Source organism: Eleutherodactylus coqui, chromosome 1 (genome assembly GCF_035609145.1).
Source record: "Eleutherodactylus coqui strain aEleCoq1 chromosome 1, aEleCoq1.hap1, whole genome shotgun sequence".
Taxonomy (NCBI): domain Eukaryota; kingdom Metazoa; phylum Chordata; class Amphibia; order Anura; family Eleutherodactylidae; genus Eleutherodactylus; species Eleutherodactylus coqui.
The window spans coordinates 328,729,481-328,743,401 of NC_089837.1; the positions used below are offsets into that span (position 1 = coordinate 328,729,481).

General features: G+C 46.2%; 1 protein-coding gene across 1 annotated transcript in view; it reads right to left on the minus strand.

Moving 5' to 3' along the window:
* Positions 1-4,693, minus strand: part of SLFN11 (schlafen family member 11) — a 54,414-nt gene extending 49,721 nt beyond the window's left edge. The window contains exons 1-2 of the mRNA XM_066575121.1: positions 4,609-4,693; positions 1,036-1,119 (exon numbers count right to left, since the gene is read on the minus strand). Coding sequence (XP_066431218.1) covers positions 1,036-1,046 — 11 coding nt within the window. The 5' untranslated portion in view covers positions 1,047-1,119; positions 4,609-4,693. The remainder of the gene's footprint in view (positions 1-1,035; positions 1,120-4,608) is intronic.
* Positions 4,694-13,921: the final 9,228 nt, after the last annotated feature.

Consider the following 13,921-nt stretch of genomic DNA (forward strand, 5'->3'; position numbering starts at 1 on the left):
TATGAAACGTCTAACACGCCCCCAAAAACATGTCAAACATCTCTGTGTTCCTCCACGGCAGATTGTCTAAAACGCCGATCATGTGACCGGCGTGATGACGCTGGTAATTTGAAAACACCCCCCCATGATGGCCGCTACCATCGAGAGACATGGATAAGGATAGAACGTCAGAATGCTGATCATATGATCAGCGTAATGACGTTGACATAACGATACACACCTCCATCATGGCCGCCGCCATCGGGCGACACTAACTACAGCGGCACGTCTAAACGCTGATCATGTGACCGGCGTGATGACGTGGTCAATCTAAACGCGCCCCCAATATGGCCGCCACCACCGAGAGGCATTAGCAGCTTGTAAATGTAAGTGACCTATTTACTATATATATGCAATGACTGCACTACTTGTTTATGGCTTGAGAAAGGTGCCTGTGAGCACTGAAACGCGTTGCCCGTTCTTTTAAGTGAATATTGGAAATAAAAGTGGTATAACTTTATCTTGGACGTGTGGAAGCTTCCATTTGGAGAAAGAAGGAGACATCACTTCAAGGAGGGGGCTCATGGTCATCATACCCCCCTCCTTCTCAGTAAGTGTAACTCCTTTGTATATCTGACAAACCACCATTTGTGGAACATACCATTTACAGAGCGCAGAAAAAAATTTTGTTCTTTTTGCTGATAGCTATCTGGTAGAATAGCCATAACATTCTTGAACATAATTCTGCTTAATTTTTCCAGAGTCTAAGGCGGCAAAGCAGTGCAATTTCGAATGCGGCGCTTTGCAGCGATTTTAGTTTCGCTTCCGTCTGCAGCTGCCTGCGGCCGACTGTTTTTGCATGCCATCATTGTGATGGGGGAGCAGGTGCGTTAGACAAATCTAGAACAGACTCCAAGTCAGGCATGTCTGTGAGGGCCCATTGATTTCAATAGGAGAGTTAGAATGCAGCATCCAAAACGTCACATTAATTGCAATAAAAAGCGTTTGTGAGAGGTCTTGCTTAATATAAAGGTTTTATTGTCAGCATCGACTTACCTCTGTGCCATCTTTCTCAGAATAAAATTCACGTTGGCAAGAAAACTACGGCAAGTCCAAAGAAAGTAGTAAACTGAAAAGATACTAACAAGAATATACAGAAATAATTATTTCTTACATTTAAAACAAGATTTAATGATGCATTAAAATGAATCCAGATTTTTTGGACCCCTCGCTTATTCTCGATTATGTTAAAGGGAACCTGTCACAATTTTCTCAACCGTAAACTAATTTCACTAGCTGGTGAAGGATGAAGAAAAATCAATAACTTCTAATGCCCTTTTTTTTCTAATGAGCCCATGTACCCCCACAATTAGGTTCCAATGTTATAGCTTGCTGTATGCAAATTAGCAGAGAGGACTCATCTGGCCTAGAAGAGTCACACTGCACATGGCTACGGCCTCGTGAATAAGAACTAAGGCCACCTTCACATGGCCGAGAAAATCGTGAGAGATTTGTGAGACACACGAATATGAACCCTATGCTTTTGAATCTCCTTACTCATCTTTTAGGTGTTCCCACACCCCTTTTGGGTGCTCTCCTTGGGGAGAGCCTATACCATCACCTGACCCACTCACCCCTTAGGTGCCTTCACATACTTTTTGGGTGCTCTACTTAACCCCTTAAGGACATGGCCTATTTTAGCAGCGATTTTTGGCGGATTTTCGTCTCCATTTTTCAGAAGCTGCGACACTGTATCTAAGACAATCCTGTGTGATACAGCAGCTCAGTAGACATATCACACAGGATCGGCTTAGATACATCTGCTGAACAGCTGTATCTAAGCCCATCCTGTGTGATACATCTGCTTAGCTTACGTATGACACAGGATCAGCTTAGATACATCTGCTTAGCAGACGTATTCCACAGAATCTGCTTCGATACAGCAGCTCTGCAGACAAATCTAAAAGCCGATTCTCTGTGATACGTCTGCAGAGCTGCTGTATCACATGATTCACCTCCATTGAACTAATACAGTCTCTCCTGGCTCCGCCCAATTCCCACTCCCTTTAAATTTAATCTACAGCAGTCTGGTACTGTAGAGTGAACTTAGAGGGGGCGGGGCCTGGAGAGACTTGATTAGTTCAATGGAGGTGGGCGGGAGCTGTGCGGGGCCAGGAGACACTGCTTTTCAGTTTAAAGTGTCCTGCTGTCATCAGGAGCGTGCACAGAGAGAGGAGGCGCAGGGCATTGTGGGATTTCAGCACAACAGAGTCATCTTTGAAATCTACTTTCATTAACAGTTTACAAAGTAAGAAAACAACATTACAGCTGATATGCCCGGCGTTTTGAGCCCCTGTATGATGTGTTTTAGAATGGTTAGTGAAAGGAAAGAATTATTATTGTAAAAAAATGTCACCCTGCGTGGCCGGACAACCCCTTTAAGGAGACCCGACACAGCTTCTGACCCACGTTACAGGCCTCTCACAGACTAATCCAGAATCCTGCTGCACAGTGATTAGGGACAATCACGCCGAAACAGTCTGTCTGTGCATTGTTTCTGGCTTGGTTTCCGATTCCCAATCATTGATAAGACTTGTTATAAGGTCACTTTGATTTGAAGGAATGCTGCCATCCAATAGATGGCGCTGTAGAGGCATTGTTCCATCTTCCTTATTTACATACAGGACACTGACAATACCATTGCATGAGACAAACATAACATTATGGATGGGACCCGTTAACTCTGGGCCACTACACGATATCGGGCCAAGGTACAGTATGGGGCTGTGAGTCCCGCCCTGATATCAAGCTCCCCACCATGTGAGATACTAAGGGATACGAGGCCTTTTCATGTTAAAACAGGCTCGCATCACTTCGGGGAAGATTTAAACAGCTGCGACAGAGTTCTCCCACTGCTTTCAATGGGGCTGTGATGCGAGAGTACGCAACCAAATGAAAAAAATGCCATGATTTGTTTCTCACATCGCAGTATGATGTAGAAAAACATTGCTAATGTGTGTGAACTAGAGATAAGTGAACCTACTTGGCCACGCCCCTTTTTCGCCAGAGCACCGCGATTTTCGAGTACTTCTGTACTCGGGCGAAAAGATTCAGGGGACGCCGTGGGTGAGTGGGGGGTTGCAGTGCCCCCCGAATCTTTTCACCCGAGTACTGAAGTACTCAAAAATCGCGGTGCTCGATCAAGTAATTACTCGAAACGAGTAGGTTCGCTCATCTCAAGTGTGAACCCAATTTGTATGTCTTAAAAATGCACAAATCTCGTGTGATTCTATCACTTGTGTGAAGACGGCCTTAGGGTTTATGCAGAATTTTTTGTTGCACGGCTTTCTGATTTTAACTCTCAAATTGCAGTTCAGAGAAAGACATGATGTATGTGCAATCCAGTGCACTCCTGTAGTCTGCAGTCGTCACTAGGCTCATGCAGGAGGAACATGTGTCCTGCTGTATGGTGATACCTTGCAGCACCATTAATACGCTGTTGATAACTGATAACTTTATGGTGGGACAACCCCTTCAAATTTTGTTATAAAAATAAAAATTCTGGATTTTAAAATGATCAACAAGTTAAAAAACGGGTATTCTGGGCAGAAGCATTTATCATCTGGATTAAAACTAGGTAGGCAAGAGTCCGATTGGGACTACGAGGAGTTTGGGGTTGAGCATGCACCCTGCTGCTCCTTTCAAACTCCCAATATTATTGATCTGACAATCAGAATTCAGTAGTGGGTTTTCATGTGGACTCATACACAGATTTAGTCTTGAATAATGGGCCGAATCTGTGTGCAACCTCCTCATGGGGGAAGATACACCAAGCATGGGGAAGTCAATCGTTCTCTATCACAATGCAAGTTTGCAGAGCATTCAATAGGATGCTAAAGTAGCGCAGATTTCATGCGGAAACTCTGCCCCATGTAAATTAGGTCTAAGGTTAGACATATATACACACGCAGATGCCCAATGGGTCATCAATAGATGATCCTTGAGGACCTGCAGATTCGATCCCCACCAGTCAGCTGAATCCTGGCACCGCTGTCACTGCAGATTATATTGAATACAATAGGAGCTGTGCCTGCAGTACGAACCCAAGCAACTGCACTATGGGGAGTGCATTCAGCTTCCTGCAGTCACAACAACGCTGGTTATCAGATGAAATCCGAGCAGCGAGTCCCTAATAATCACCTATGGATTGGTCCATCATTAAAAAAAAAAAAAAAGCCCAGAATACCCCTTTAACACAATGAATTTGGGGGGTCCTGAGAGGTTAGCTGCAGCACTTTACATAGACTTCTCTAAGTTGCGCTGCCGATTCCAACCACCTGATTGGTTGTTGGGTACACACCCCCTTTGGAGATCTGCACGAGTGGCCGGCCCGTTAAATAAGCAGCAGCAGGGCCGAGGAAGGGTCCTAAGGTGCAGATCTCCTAAGGTGCCTGGAATCGGCAGCGTTACTCAGTCAATGCTGAATTGGTATATATGCTCCCGGAGCCCCTGCCCCCATGTAATTTGGAAGGATGAGCCCTATGTTGTTCTTCAAGGTAAAGCAGCTGGAAACCCATAACACTAGCAATATCATTCTACTTGATCAACTGGAACGTTCCATGCACTGACCCGAGGAGCCCGCGGTAATCTCCGGCGGATTACACCGCTACAGCCGGGACAGACGCCGCTCTTCTTCCGTATACTTGAATTTCCCACCAGCCTAATACGTCAGAGCGCCACTGATGACGTAGTAGGAGGTTCCTGGGGTAAGCGGTCCCACTCATCGGCCGTACGTGTACCTGCCGCATTGGCTTGTTAGTATGAATAATCCCACCCCTCACTACGTGTTACACTCGCCTCCTGCACCTAGGCCCATCACGTGATTTATGATAAATGACTCCGAGGCTGACGGCTAGAGGGCGCTGTAGTGTGGTTCATTTTATAGATCTGGTATTGTTGCACTGCTCAGTGAGGACCGTGTAATCTCTCCTCGCTGAGGCTAGAGCTGCATTCTCATGGGCGGATGCCGTTTTCAAGTATGAAAATTGCATCATGATCTTCACTACACGACTATGTACATATTTAGTGCATGAGTGGTTTTTGTGTTTGTGCAAAAAAATATAATTTTTCTGATGGCTCCATGTGTGAGAATGCAGATTTTTTTTCTACATGAACACACGGAGAGAAACCAATGTTGCTCCATGATGTCCGTATTACACCTATAAAAATAGACATAATGCGTTCGTGCCAATGAGCCCTTAGGCCTCATGTCCACGGGTGGGTCGGATTCCGCATGTGGGAGCCCGCAGCGGAATCTGACCCTGCCTGTGGCCAGCGACCCTGCATACCTGTGTCAGCAGGTGGTGGCGTCTGCGCGGACCTCTCTTTTTTTCCGGAACATCTGTACTGCGGCTGGTCCTCATGGCTCGCTGTCAGACATGTGCAGTACAGATTTAAAAAAAAAAAATCTGCTCTTCCCGCGGAATCCGTGTGGGAACCGCTGTGAAATGGAGCATACTGAGATTTGTTTTCCGCAATAACAGATCCGCAAAACAAATCCGCATGCTCTAATTCAGGTGCAGACACCAATGCTTCTCTATGGGTGGCTTGATTTGCGGAGTCCGCAAATCAAATCTGCCCTTGGACATTGGGCATTAGGCTTACTTCACATGGGTGAGCGCAATATGGGGCTGTGAATCCCGCTGCCATACTGCCCTCGCCATCCATGTGAAATCCCCAGGGATGTGAGGCATTTTCATGACAAAACAGCCTCAGATCATTTCGGAGACGAAGAGATCCTGTGGCCTGGCTGTCACAGCTGTGGCAGAGAGTCGCTGAGTTCTCCCATTGCTTTCAATGGGGCCAGCGCTGCTGCTATCGGTTCCATTGACATTAATGGGCGCTGACTCCATTCACCATGTTTCATGCGTCCATGCAATGCACAGATAATACACGGTGAAAACACGGTCGTGGACATGAGCCCTTTGACAGCAACCACGATGAGAGTGATTACTGCTGCGCAATATTCCAGAAGTAGACTTATCCTACATGTAATAAAGTGTATGATCCCCCAAAGACACCGTGACACCTGCTGCAGGGCAGGAACTATAAGGGCTCCGTATAGCGAGCAGAGAACATATAACTCCATTTATAGTGATGTCATAATGTCAGCTCCTATCTCCAGCTACAAGTGTTATGGGGTTCAGTCTCTAAAGGGGGCGCTAATGTTGTCTGTGCCAGCCGGAGCTCCGGCCACATGCGTAGTACAGAGGACACTATGCCGGCGCTATGGGGATGACGCGGCTCCCGCAACCATTCTGCAATGAAGATTGCAGAATAGTTGCGGGACGGACAGATTCTATTGACTGCAATGGAAGGCAGCTGTGCGTAGCCCACACAAAACTGAAGCATGCTGCCATTTCTCCCCCGCGTGAGCGGAAAATCGCAATCGATTTTCTGCTTTAGGGCAGGAAATCACATATTTTGATAGCATGCTATGGGCTGGATTTGCTGCAGAATCCGGAGGCGGAATCCTGCTCCGAATTTCGTAATGCAAATCCGCCCGTGTGCAGGAGGCCTTAGAGAACCCATTGACATTAATGGGTTTTATTCTCTGCATATTGTGCATATATACATCTTTCTGAAGAAGTTCTTAAACTGATCCATTTTGTCTTCTTATGTCTTTTTTCCCTTCCGTGCACGCTCATTTGAAATAGTTCCATTAAACAGACTAACAAATAACAACCTTTGCATCCAGTTCCATCACTCGTTGACTATAGTGTAGACTATAGTTCCAAAAACACAGCAGACTGCACTATTGTAAGGAGGTATCATTGTCATAGTCACCTTTGCACAGAGGAGCGCCATACAGCCGCTTGCAGCAGCTGCCGGTGGCCACACTAAGTCCCACTGTTAGAGACTCCTAAGCGACCGATGATCACCTACAAAAGGGGTCCCAATTTGCGGGACCATCTGGTACATAGCCACTTTTCACAGGAGTCTCCAATAGTGACGTGGCTCATGTCAGACCCAGTTAAGGGCTGTTTTCCCTGTGCACATTGTAAAGCATGTCGGTATATTAAAAGGGGCTCTATCTTTAGAAGCTCAGCAACGGGTGTATGTTACAATAAAAGGGATTTCATAAATTGCAGATCGAGCGAAATAATATATTTGGCAACATGCCCGTGTCATTTGGACTGTATTGGGAAGACAAGACAACAGTTGAGACGGAGGGTCCTGGCCCATATCGGGAACATTAAGAGAGAAGAACACACAAGCTTAGCAATTCATATAGCATGTTAATTTAAAATATAATGTATATCAACAGCCCATCCAGTGCTCCAGCGTTCCTCCGTTTTTATTTTTTAAACATCCCTGTCCTTTTTATAATGAAGGAGGTAAAAATCATGTTGTTGTAAACCACGCCCTAACCCCTCCCCTGACCACACCCTCCGTGGGGCTCCACAAGAAATTTTTGCTTTAAAAAGAACTTTATAGCTAAAAAAGTTTGGGAATCTCTAATTACAGCAAGGTGTGAAGATTGTAGAGGGTCCCAACAGCGGACCCCTCACTAATCAGACAATGATGAGATATTCTATCAATATACCATCCGTGTGAACCTGCCTCCAATTCTGTCACATGGCACTGTTAATGTGGGCATTCCGTGGCTGGCATTGTGCAGAGCTCTGATATTGTGAACGGGGATGCTGTTGGGTTCGAACTGTTTACTGGCACACTGTGGCTAATAGACTTTATAGCAGTGTTTCTCAACTCCAGTCCTCAGGGACCCCCAACAGGTCATGTTGTCAGGATATCCTATGGCAAGAACACCTGTGGCAATGTCTGAGGCACGGACAATAATTACATCACCTGTACAACACTGAGGAAATCCTGAAAACATGACCTGTTGGGGTCCCTGAGGACTGGAGTTGAGAAACACTGCTTTATAGGGTCACTGTCCGGTGCTGGTTATGGGACTGCTCTTTACAGGGATGTTGTTTGGCGGACATTGTTCAAGGGGGCACACTGGTGATCTGTCTACATTATAGGGGAATTCTGACACTGTTTATGGGGGCACTCAATCTAGCACTATTTATGGGGACATTCTCTGTCTGGCACTATGCATGGGAGCATTCTCCATCTGGCACTAATGTGAGCACAGTTTAGCACTATGTATCTTGCACTATTTATGGGGATATGTAGTGGCCTGAAGTGTATATATCTGGCCCCTCAATAACTGTCTTATAATTGTAATTCATGTCATGCCTTCAGTGTGGATGCACTGTGCAAATTGTCTTGTCTTTAGTTATGTGTATTGCACAGCTGCAGCATGTAAGGGGTTAATGTCTGTGAATGGCTGGCATATGTCTGGAAATTGTAACCAACTGTCTTGTCACGTGGTGCTGTATGAGATATATATATATATATATATATATATATATATATATATGTGTGTGTGTGATTGCAAGAGGTGAGAAAAGGGGTTCCGTTGCTTCGACGGTAGAGTGTGGAGGGAGAGTGCTGGCCACATGGTGGTACCTTCAACCCTCATGTGGTGAAGAGTGGAAGCAGAGGAGAGGTATCCTGACGTCCTCATCCCAGGATCCCTACCTTAAAAGCAAGTGAAAGAAGGAGCCAGACGTGCAATGTTCAGGCTACTAATCACAAGTGAGTGTCAGCTGAGTGTTGTGTCCACCTCCGGTGTGTGTGTCCAGGAGCGGAGTCACACAGATAACTAAGCCTGTAGGCCCGGTGTCATTCTGTGTCCTCCTCCCTGACATTTTCTGAACTGTTCTTCCTGCACTGGTGCGTGAAGTTTGGAGAAGTAAAGTTCCAGTCACTGTCCATTCTCTGTGATTGAGGGATTCAAATATAACTGTGTGTTGACTCTATTATTTACCTGAGAGATTATGTTATTGTGCTGTTGGACAATGTACACTTGATGGACTTTACTACAGAGCCCCACGTGGATTCCAACATGGACACCCAAGATGGTGCCCAGCCATCTTGTTCTTCGCAAGATATTCTCGCCAAATGTTCACCGCCAAGAAGCCCAGGTTTGCATCCCTTTGTCAGGGACTTTGAGGACCCTGGGGTAAAAATTTTGTACCACTCCCGCGAGCATCTACATTTATGGAGAGAGTTGCGGTGACAAATAGCAGGACTCCCTGGACAAGGGACTGAATTGGAGCAAGTCCCCATTTGAAAATCCTGAAGCAACTAGTGGGACGTTGTCCACAAAGCTTAGTGTCTCCGAAGCAGACTATGGAGAGGCGAGTTCAGGATCTTGATAGTCCCGCATATCTGGCTTCCCTAGGGATCAGCACATGGTCAAGTCTGCCCACCCGCACTGGCTGGTCTACGGACTGTGATTCGGATGAGCCAATTCCTGCCAATAGAGGAATTCTGTTGAGACCCAGAAATTGCTTCAAATATTGATAACCATAGACTCTTTTCATAAGAGACATTTCTGTTTGTTTTGTTCAGTAGGCTCCTGAATCCAAGGACTAAAAAGATTTTGCATTTCCCTATGTATAGCCTAATTATGCCGATTGTTTATGCCGTGCATTATGCTGTAATGTGTTGAAATGTTATGCAACGTTAAAGTTCAAGCTTATGTGCAGGAGGAGAAACAAAACATAGTTTAAGTAAAGTCATATTCATTTACTTAAAGGAGATGTCCCGAGGCAGCAAGTGGGTCTATACACTTCTGTATGGCCATAATAATGCACTTTGTAATGTACATTGTGCATTAATTATGAGCCATACAGAAGTTATAAGAAGTTTTATACTTACCTGCTCCGTTGCTGGCGTCCTCGTCTCCATGGAGCCGACTAATTTTTGGCCTCCGATGGCCAAATTAGCCGCGCTTGCGCAGTCCGGGTCTTCAGCAGTCTTCTATGGAGCCGCTCGTGCCAGAGAGCGGCTCCGTGTAGCTCCGCCCCGTCACGTGCCGATTCCAGCCAATCAGGAGGCTGGAATCGGCAGTGGACCGCACAGAAGAGCTGCGGTCCACGAAGGTAGAAGATCCCGGCGGCCATCTTCAGCGGTAAGTATTGAAGTCACCGGACCGCCGGGATTCAGGTAAGCGCTGTGCGGGTGGTTTTTTTAACCCCTGCATCGGGGTTGTCTCGCGCCGAACGGGGGGGGGGGTTAAAAAAAAAAAAACCCGTTTCGGCGCGGGACATCTCCTTTAAAGCTCCTGTTTGAATGTGTCCACGTGTTTTTTGGTGTATGTTTGGTGCCCAAATGATGTCATCTTTTTTTCAGACTGACTTTAATGGGCTATTTTGGTTTGTGAATTCTGACTAAAATAAAACATGCTGGAGTTTTTCACGCGCATAAAAAACACGTCTAAATGCACCAATGCAAAGTAAGGGCTTTTACCCACTAACGTTTTTTTTAACTATCGCTGTGTTTTTTTCAATAAGACTTTCTAATGTTAAAATAGCATTGCACAAAAATCATAAGTTTGTGCTTTAGCGATTTTTGTGTGATACGATTTTAACATTAGAAAGTCCCGTTGAAAAAAACGCTGCAATATCGCAGCATTAAAAAAAATGCCAGTGGGTAGAAGCCCTAATGGTGTTGTATGCTGTCCGCATTACATCCGTAATATATTACAAGACGCAAAAAACTGACAATTATTTGTAATAGGTATATTTATATGGGTGAATTTTCTCAGGCAGCGATTCTATGAGATGGAAAAATCTCAGCATGGTCCATGTTCATGCGAGTCTCACATGATAATAGAATATGCAGATGTGCGGTCCCCTGTGTGCCGGTATGTGTTCCCAGAATGTCTGTGTCCTGAGCATTGCGACTCGCTGTCACCAATGTGATTGCACCATAAAGCATCAGATCATGCCCCTCCCCCCAGTGCTGTCACGTGCAAGACAAGTATCTGGCACAAAAGCCGGTTGGTAGACGAGTGAGTGGATGCTTTACAGAAAGAGAGCGTGCTGCCCGGATCCAGACTGTCCTGACAGTAGGTGATAATCATCACTCAGGAGGTGTGGGGGCACTAATATTATTGGGGACACAAAGAGGGGGCACTGTTACCATTGGGGCCACGAATGGTGGCATTATTACTATTGGGGACACATAGAGGGGGCACTGTTACTACTGCAGCCACGAAGGGGGACACTGTTACTATTGGCGCTACTCCAGAAGGAATGGCCAAGAATTTGCAGAATTTTGGGCCTGAACAGAGTGGCCATTCCCCCTGGAGATAACGGATTGTCGGGTCCTGTCTCTCTATGCCTGATACATAAACAGAAGGAAGAAACTTGTTATATGAACACACAAATTTCTCACTCTTCGTGTAGGTGTCAGTTCATGATCCAAAAAGTCAAATAAACACTTGCTGTGAGCAGATATAAATTCATACTATAGTGCATGCTATATAATAAACCTGTCAGACTAAGGGCTCATACACACGCAGTGAATAGAACCCATTGATGTCCTATCTTGGTGCGTATTATGCACCCTAGGAGCCCATTGAAATGAATGCAGGAAACCTCCATTATTGCAAATATAAGGAAGTATAAAGGACATTTCCATTGGCCAAATGCATTTTACTTTGTGTGCGCAAATAAGAAGAAGGCCTCATGTCCACGGGCATAATTGAATTGCAGAATCCGCATGGGTCACCCGGGCGTATGATCCGCAACTGAATATGTCCATAAACTATCTTTGGGCATGTGCAGGTATTTAAATACCTGCAGATATCATTTTTTCCTGGCGATCGCACGCCGGGAAAAAACGCTGCATACTCCAATTTATCTAAGGATCCTGCAGGGACGGCTTTCATTGAAGTCAATGAAAGCCGCCCAGAATGCGGCATGCCTGCAACTAATACTGCAGACATGCCGCAAATCCGCAAGAAAGCGGGAGATTTTTTAAAAAGCGAAAGGCACCGCGCATACATGCAGCATGCCTGCCGAGCGCATCCGCCATGCAGAAAAAAGGGGTTCTGGCCGCGACGGAGGAGACTTGCGCCGCCGCGTCAGTGAGTAAATATATTTTTTGCCTCATATATGCGGGCACAGCAGGAATCGGTTGCTTGCCTGTGGACATGAGGCATAACAATTTACACCAGAGAACTGCTTCATAGCTAGTAAAGATTTCCTCTTCTGGCACATGATCAGCCCAAGACACATGTATTAAGTGGCATACACCTCTTAACCCCTTAACACCACAGGACGTAAAGTTACATTACTGGCAACTAGAGATGAGCGAACGTACTCGTCCGAGCTTGATATTCGTGCGAATATTAGGGTGTTCGGGATGCTCGTTACTCTTAACGAGCACCACGCGGTGTTCTGGTTACTTTCAGTTTCCTCTGTGAGACGTTAGCGCGCTTTTCTGGCCAATTGAAAGACAGGGAAGGCATTACAACTTCCCCCTGTGACGTTCAAGCCCTATACCACCCCCCTGCTGTGAGTGGCTGGGGAGATCTGATGTCACCCGAGTATAAAAGTCGGCCCCTCCCGCGGCTCGCCACACATGCCGTGTGAGTTAGCTGAGGGAAAGTACTATCATGCTGGTGCTGCTGTAGGGAGAGCGTTAGGAGTCAGTGTAGGCTTCAAGAACCCCAACGGTCCTTCTCAGGGCCACATCTACCTGTGTGCAGGCTGCTGCTAGCAGTGTTTTTTTTTTTTTTTTTCCTCAAAATCGGCAGTGCAGAGCATTGCACCCGGTATTAGGGACAGAAGTGGTGCATAGGCAGGGAGAGTGTTAGGAGTGAGTGTAGCCTTCAATAACCTCAACGGTCCTTTCTAGGGCCAAATTTAAGCATGTGCAGTACTGTGCTGGCTGCTGTTAGCAGTGTTGCATATTTTTTTTTCTCTAAAAATCGTCTGTGCAGAGCATTGCACCCTCCATTGATACTGCAGGGACAGAATTGTGTAGGCAGGGCCACAACACAGTTATTGTTCATTGAATATACGCAGTGGGGTCTTCCCTTTGCTAAAAAGGACAAAAAATTATATTTGGCCAGCCTGTGTCAGTCCTAAGGTCTCCGTGTACGTGTGTGCTGCGTGGACAACGTACAAAAATCAGACGCAACCAGCTACGGTTTACTGCAGGCTTGCGCCATTGTCTTTCCTGACTGGCAAATACCTGCTCTGCTAGAGTTAATAACTCTGCTACACTATAGTTGTGTGACACTTTTTGAGGGCCACACCACAGATATTAAACTTCTTGTTCATTGAATATACGCAGTGGGTGCTTCCCTTTGCAAAAAAGGAAAAGAAATTATATTTGGCCTGCCTGTGTCAGTCCTAAGGTCTCCGTGTACGTGTGTGCTGCGTGGACAACGTACAAAAATCAGACGCAACCAGCTACGGTTTACTGCAGGCTTGCGCCATTGTCTTTCCTGACTGGCAAATACCTGCTCTGCTAGAGTTAATAACTCTGCTACACTATAGTTGTGTGACACTTTTTGAGGGCCACACCACAGATATTAAACTTCTTGTTCATTGAATATACGCAGTGGGTGCTTCCCTTTGCAAAAAAGGAAAAGAAATTATATTTGGCCTGCCTGTGTCAGTCCTAAGGTCTCCGTGTACGTGTGTGCTGCGTGGACAACGTACAAAAATCAGACGCAACCAGCTACGGTTGAGTGCAGCCTTGCGCCAATTTCTTTCCTGCCTGGGAAATCAAATCACTGGTAATACAGCATGCTGAGGGGTAGGGGTAGGCCTAGAGGATGTGGACGCGGCCGAGGACGCGGAGGGTAAAGTGAGGGTGTGGGCACAGGCCGAGCCAGTGCGGTGGCCAGGGGTAGAGGCAGGGCCAGACCGAATAATCCACCAACTGTTTCCCAAAGCGCCCCCTCGCGCCATGCCACCCTGCAGAGGTCAAGGTGCTCTACGGTGTGGCAGTTTTTCACAGAGACGCCTGATGACCGACGAACAGTGGTGTGCAACCTTTGTCGCGC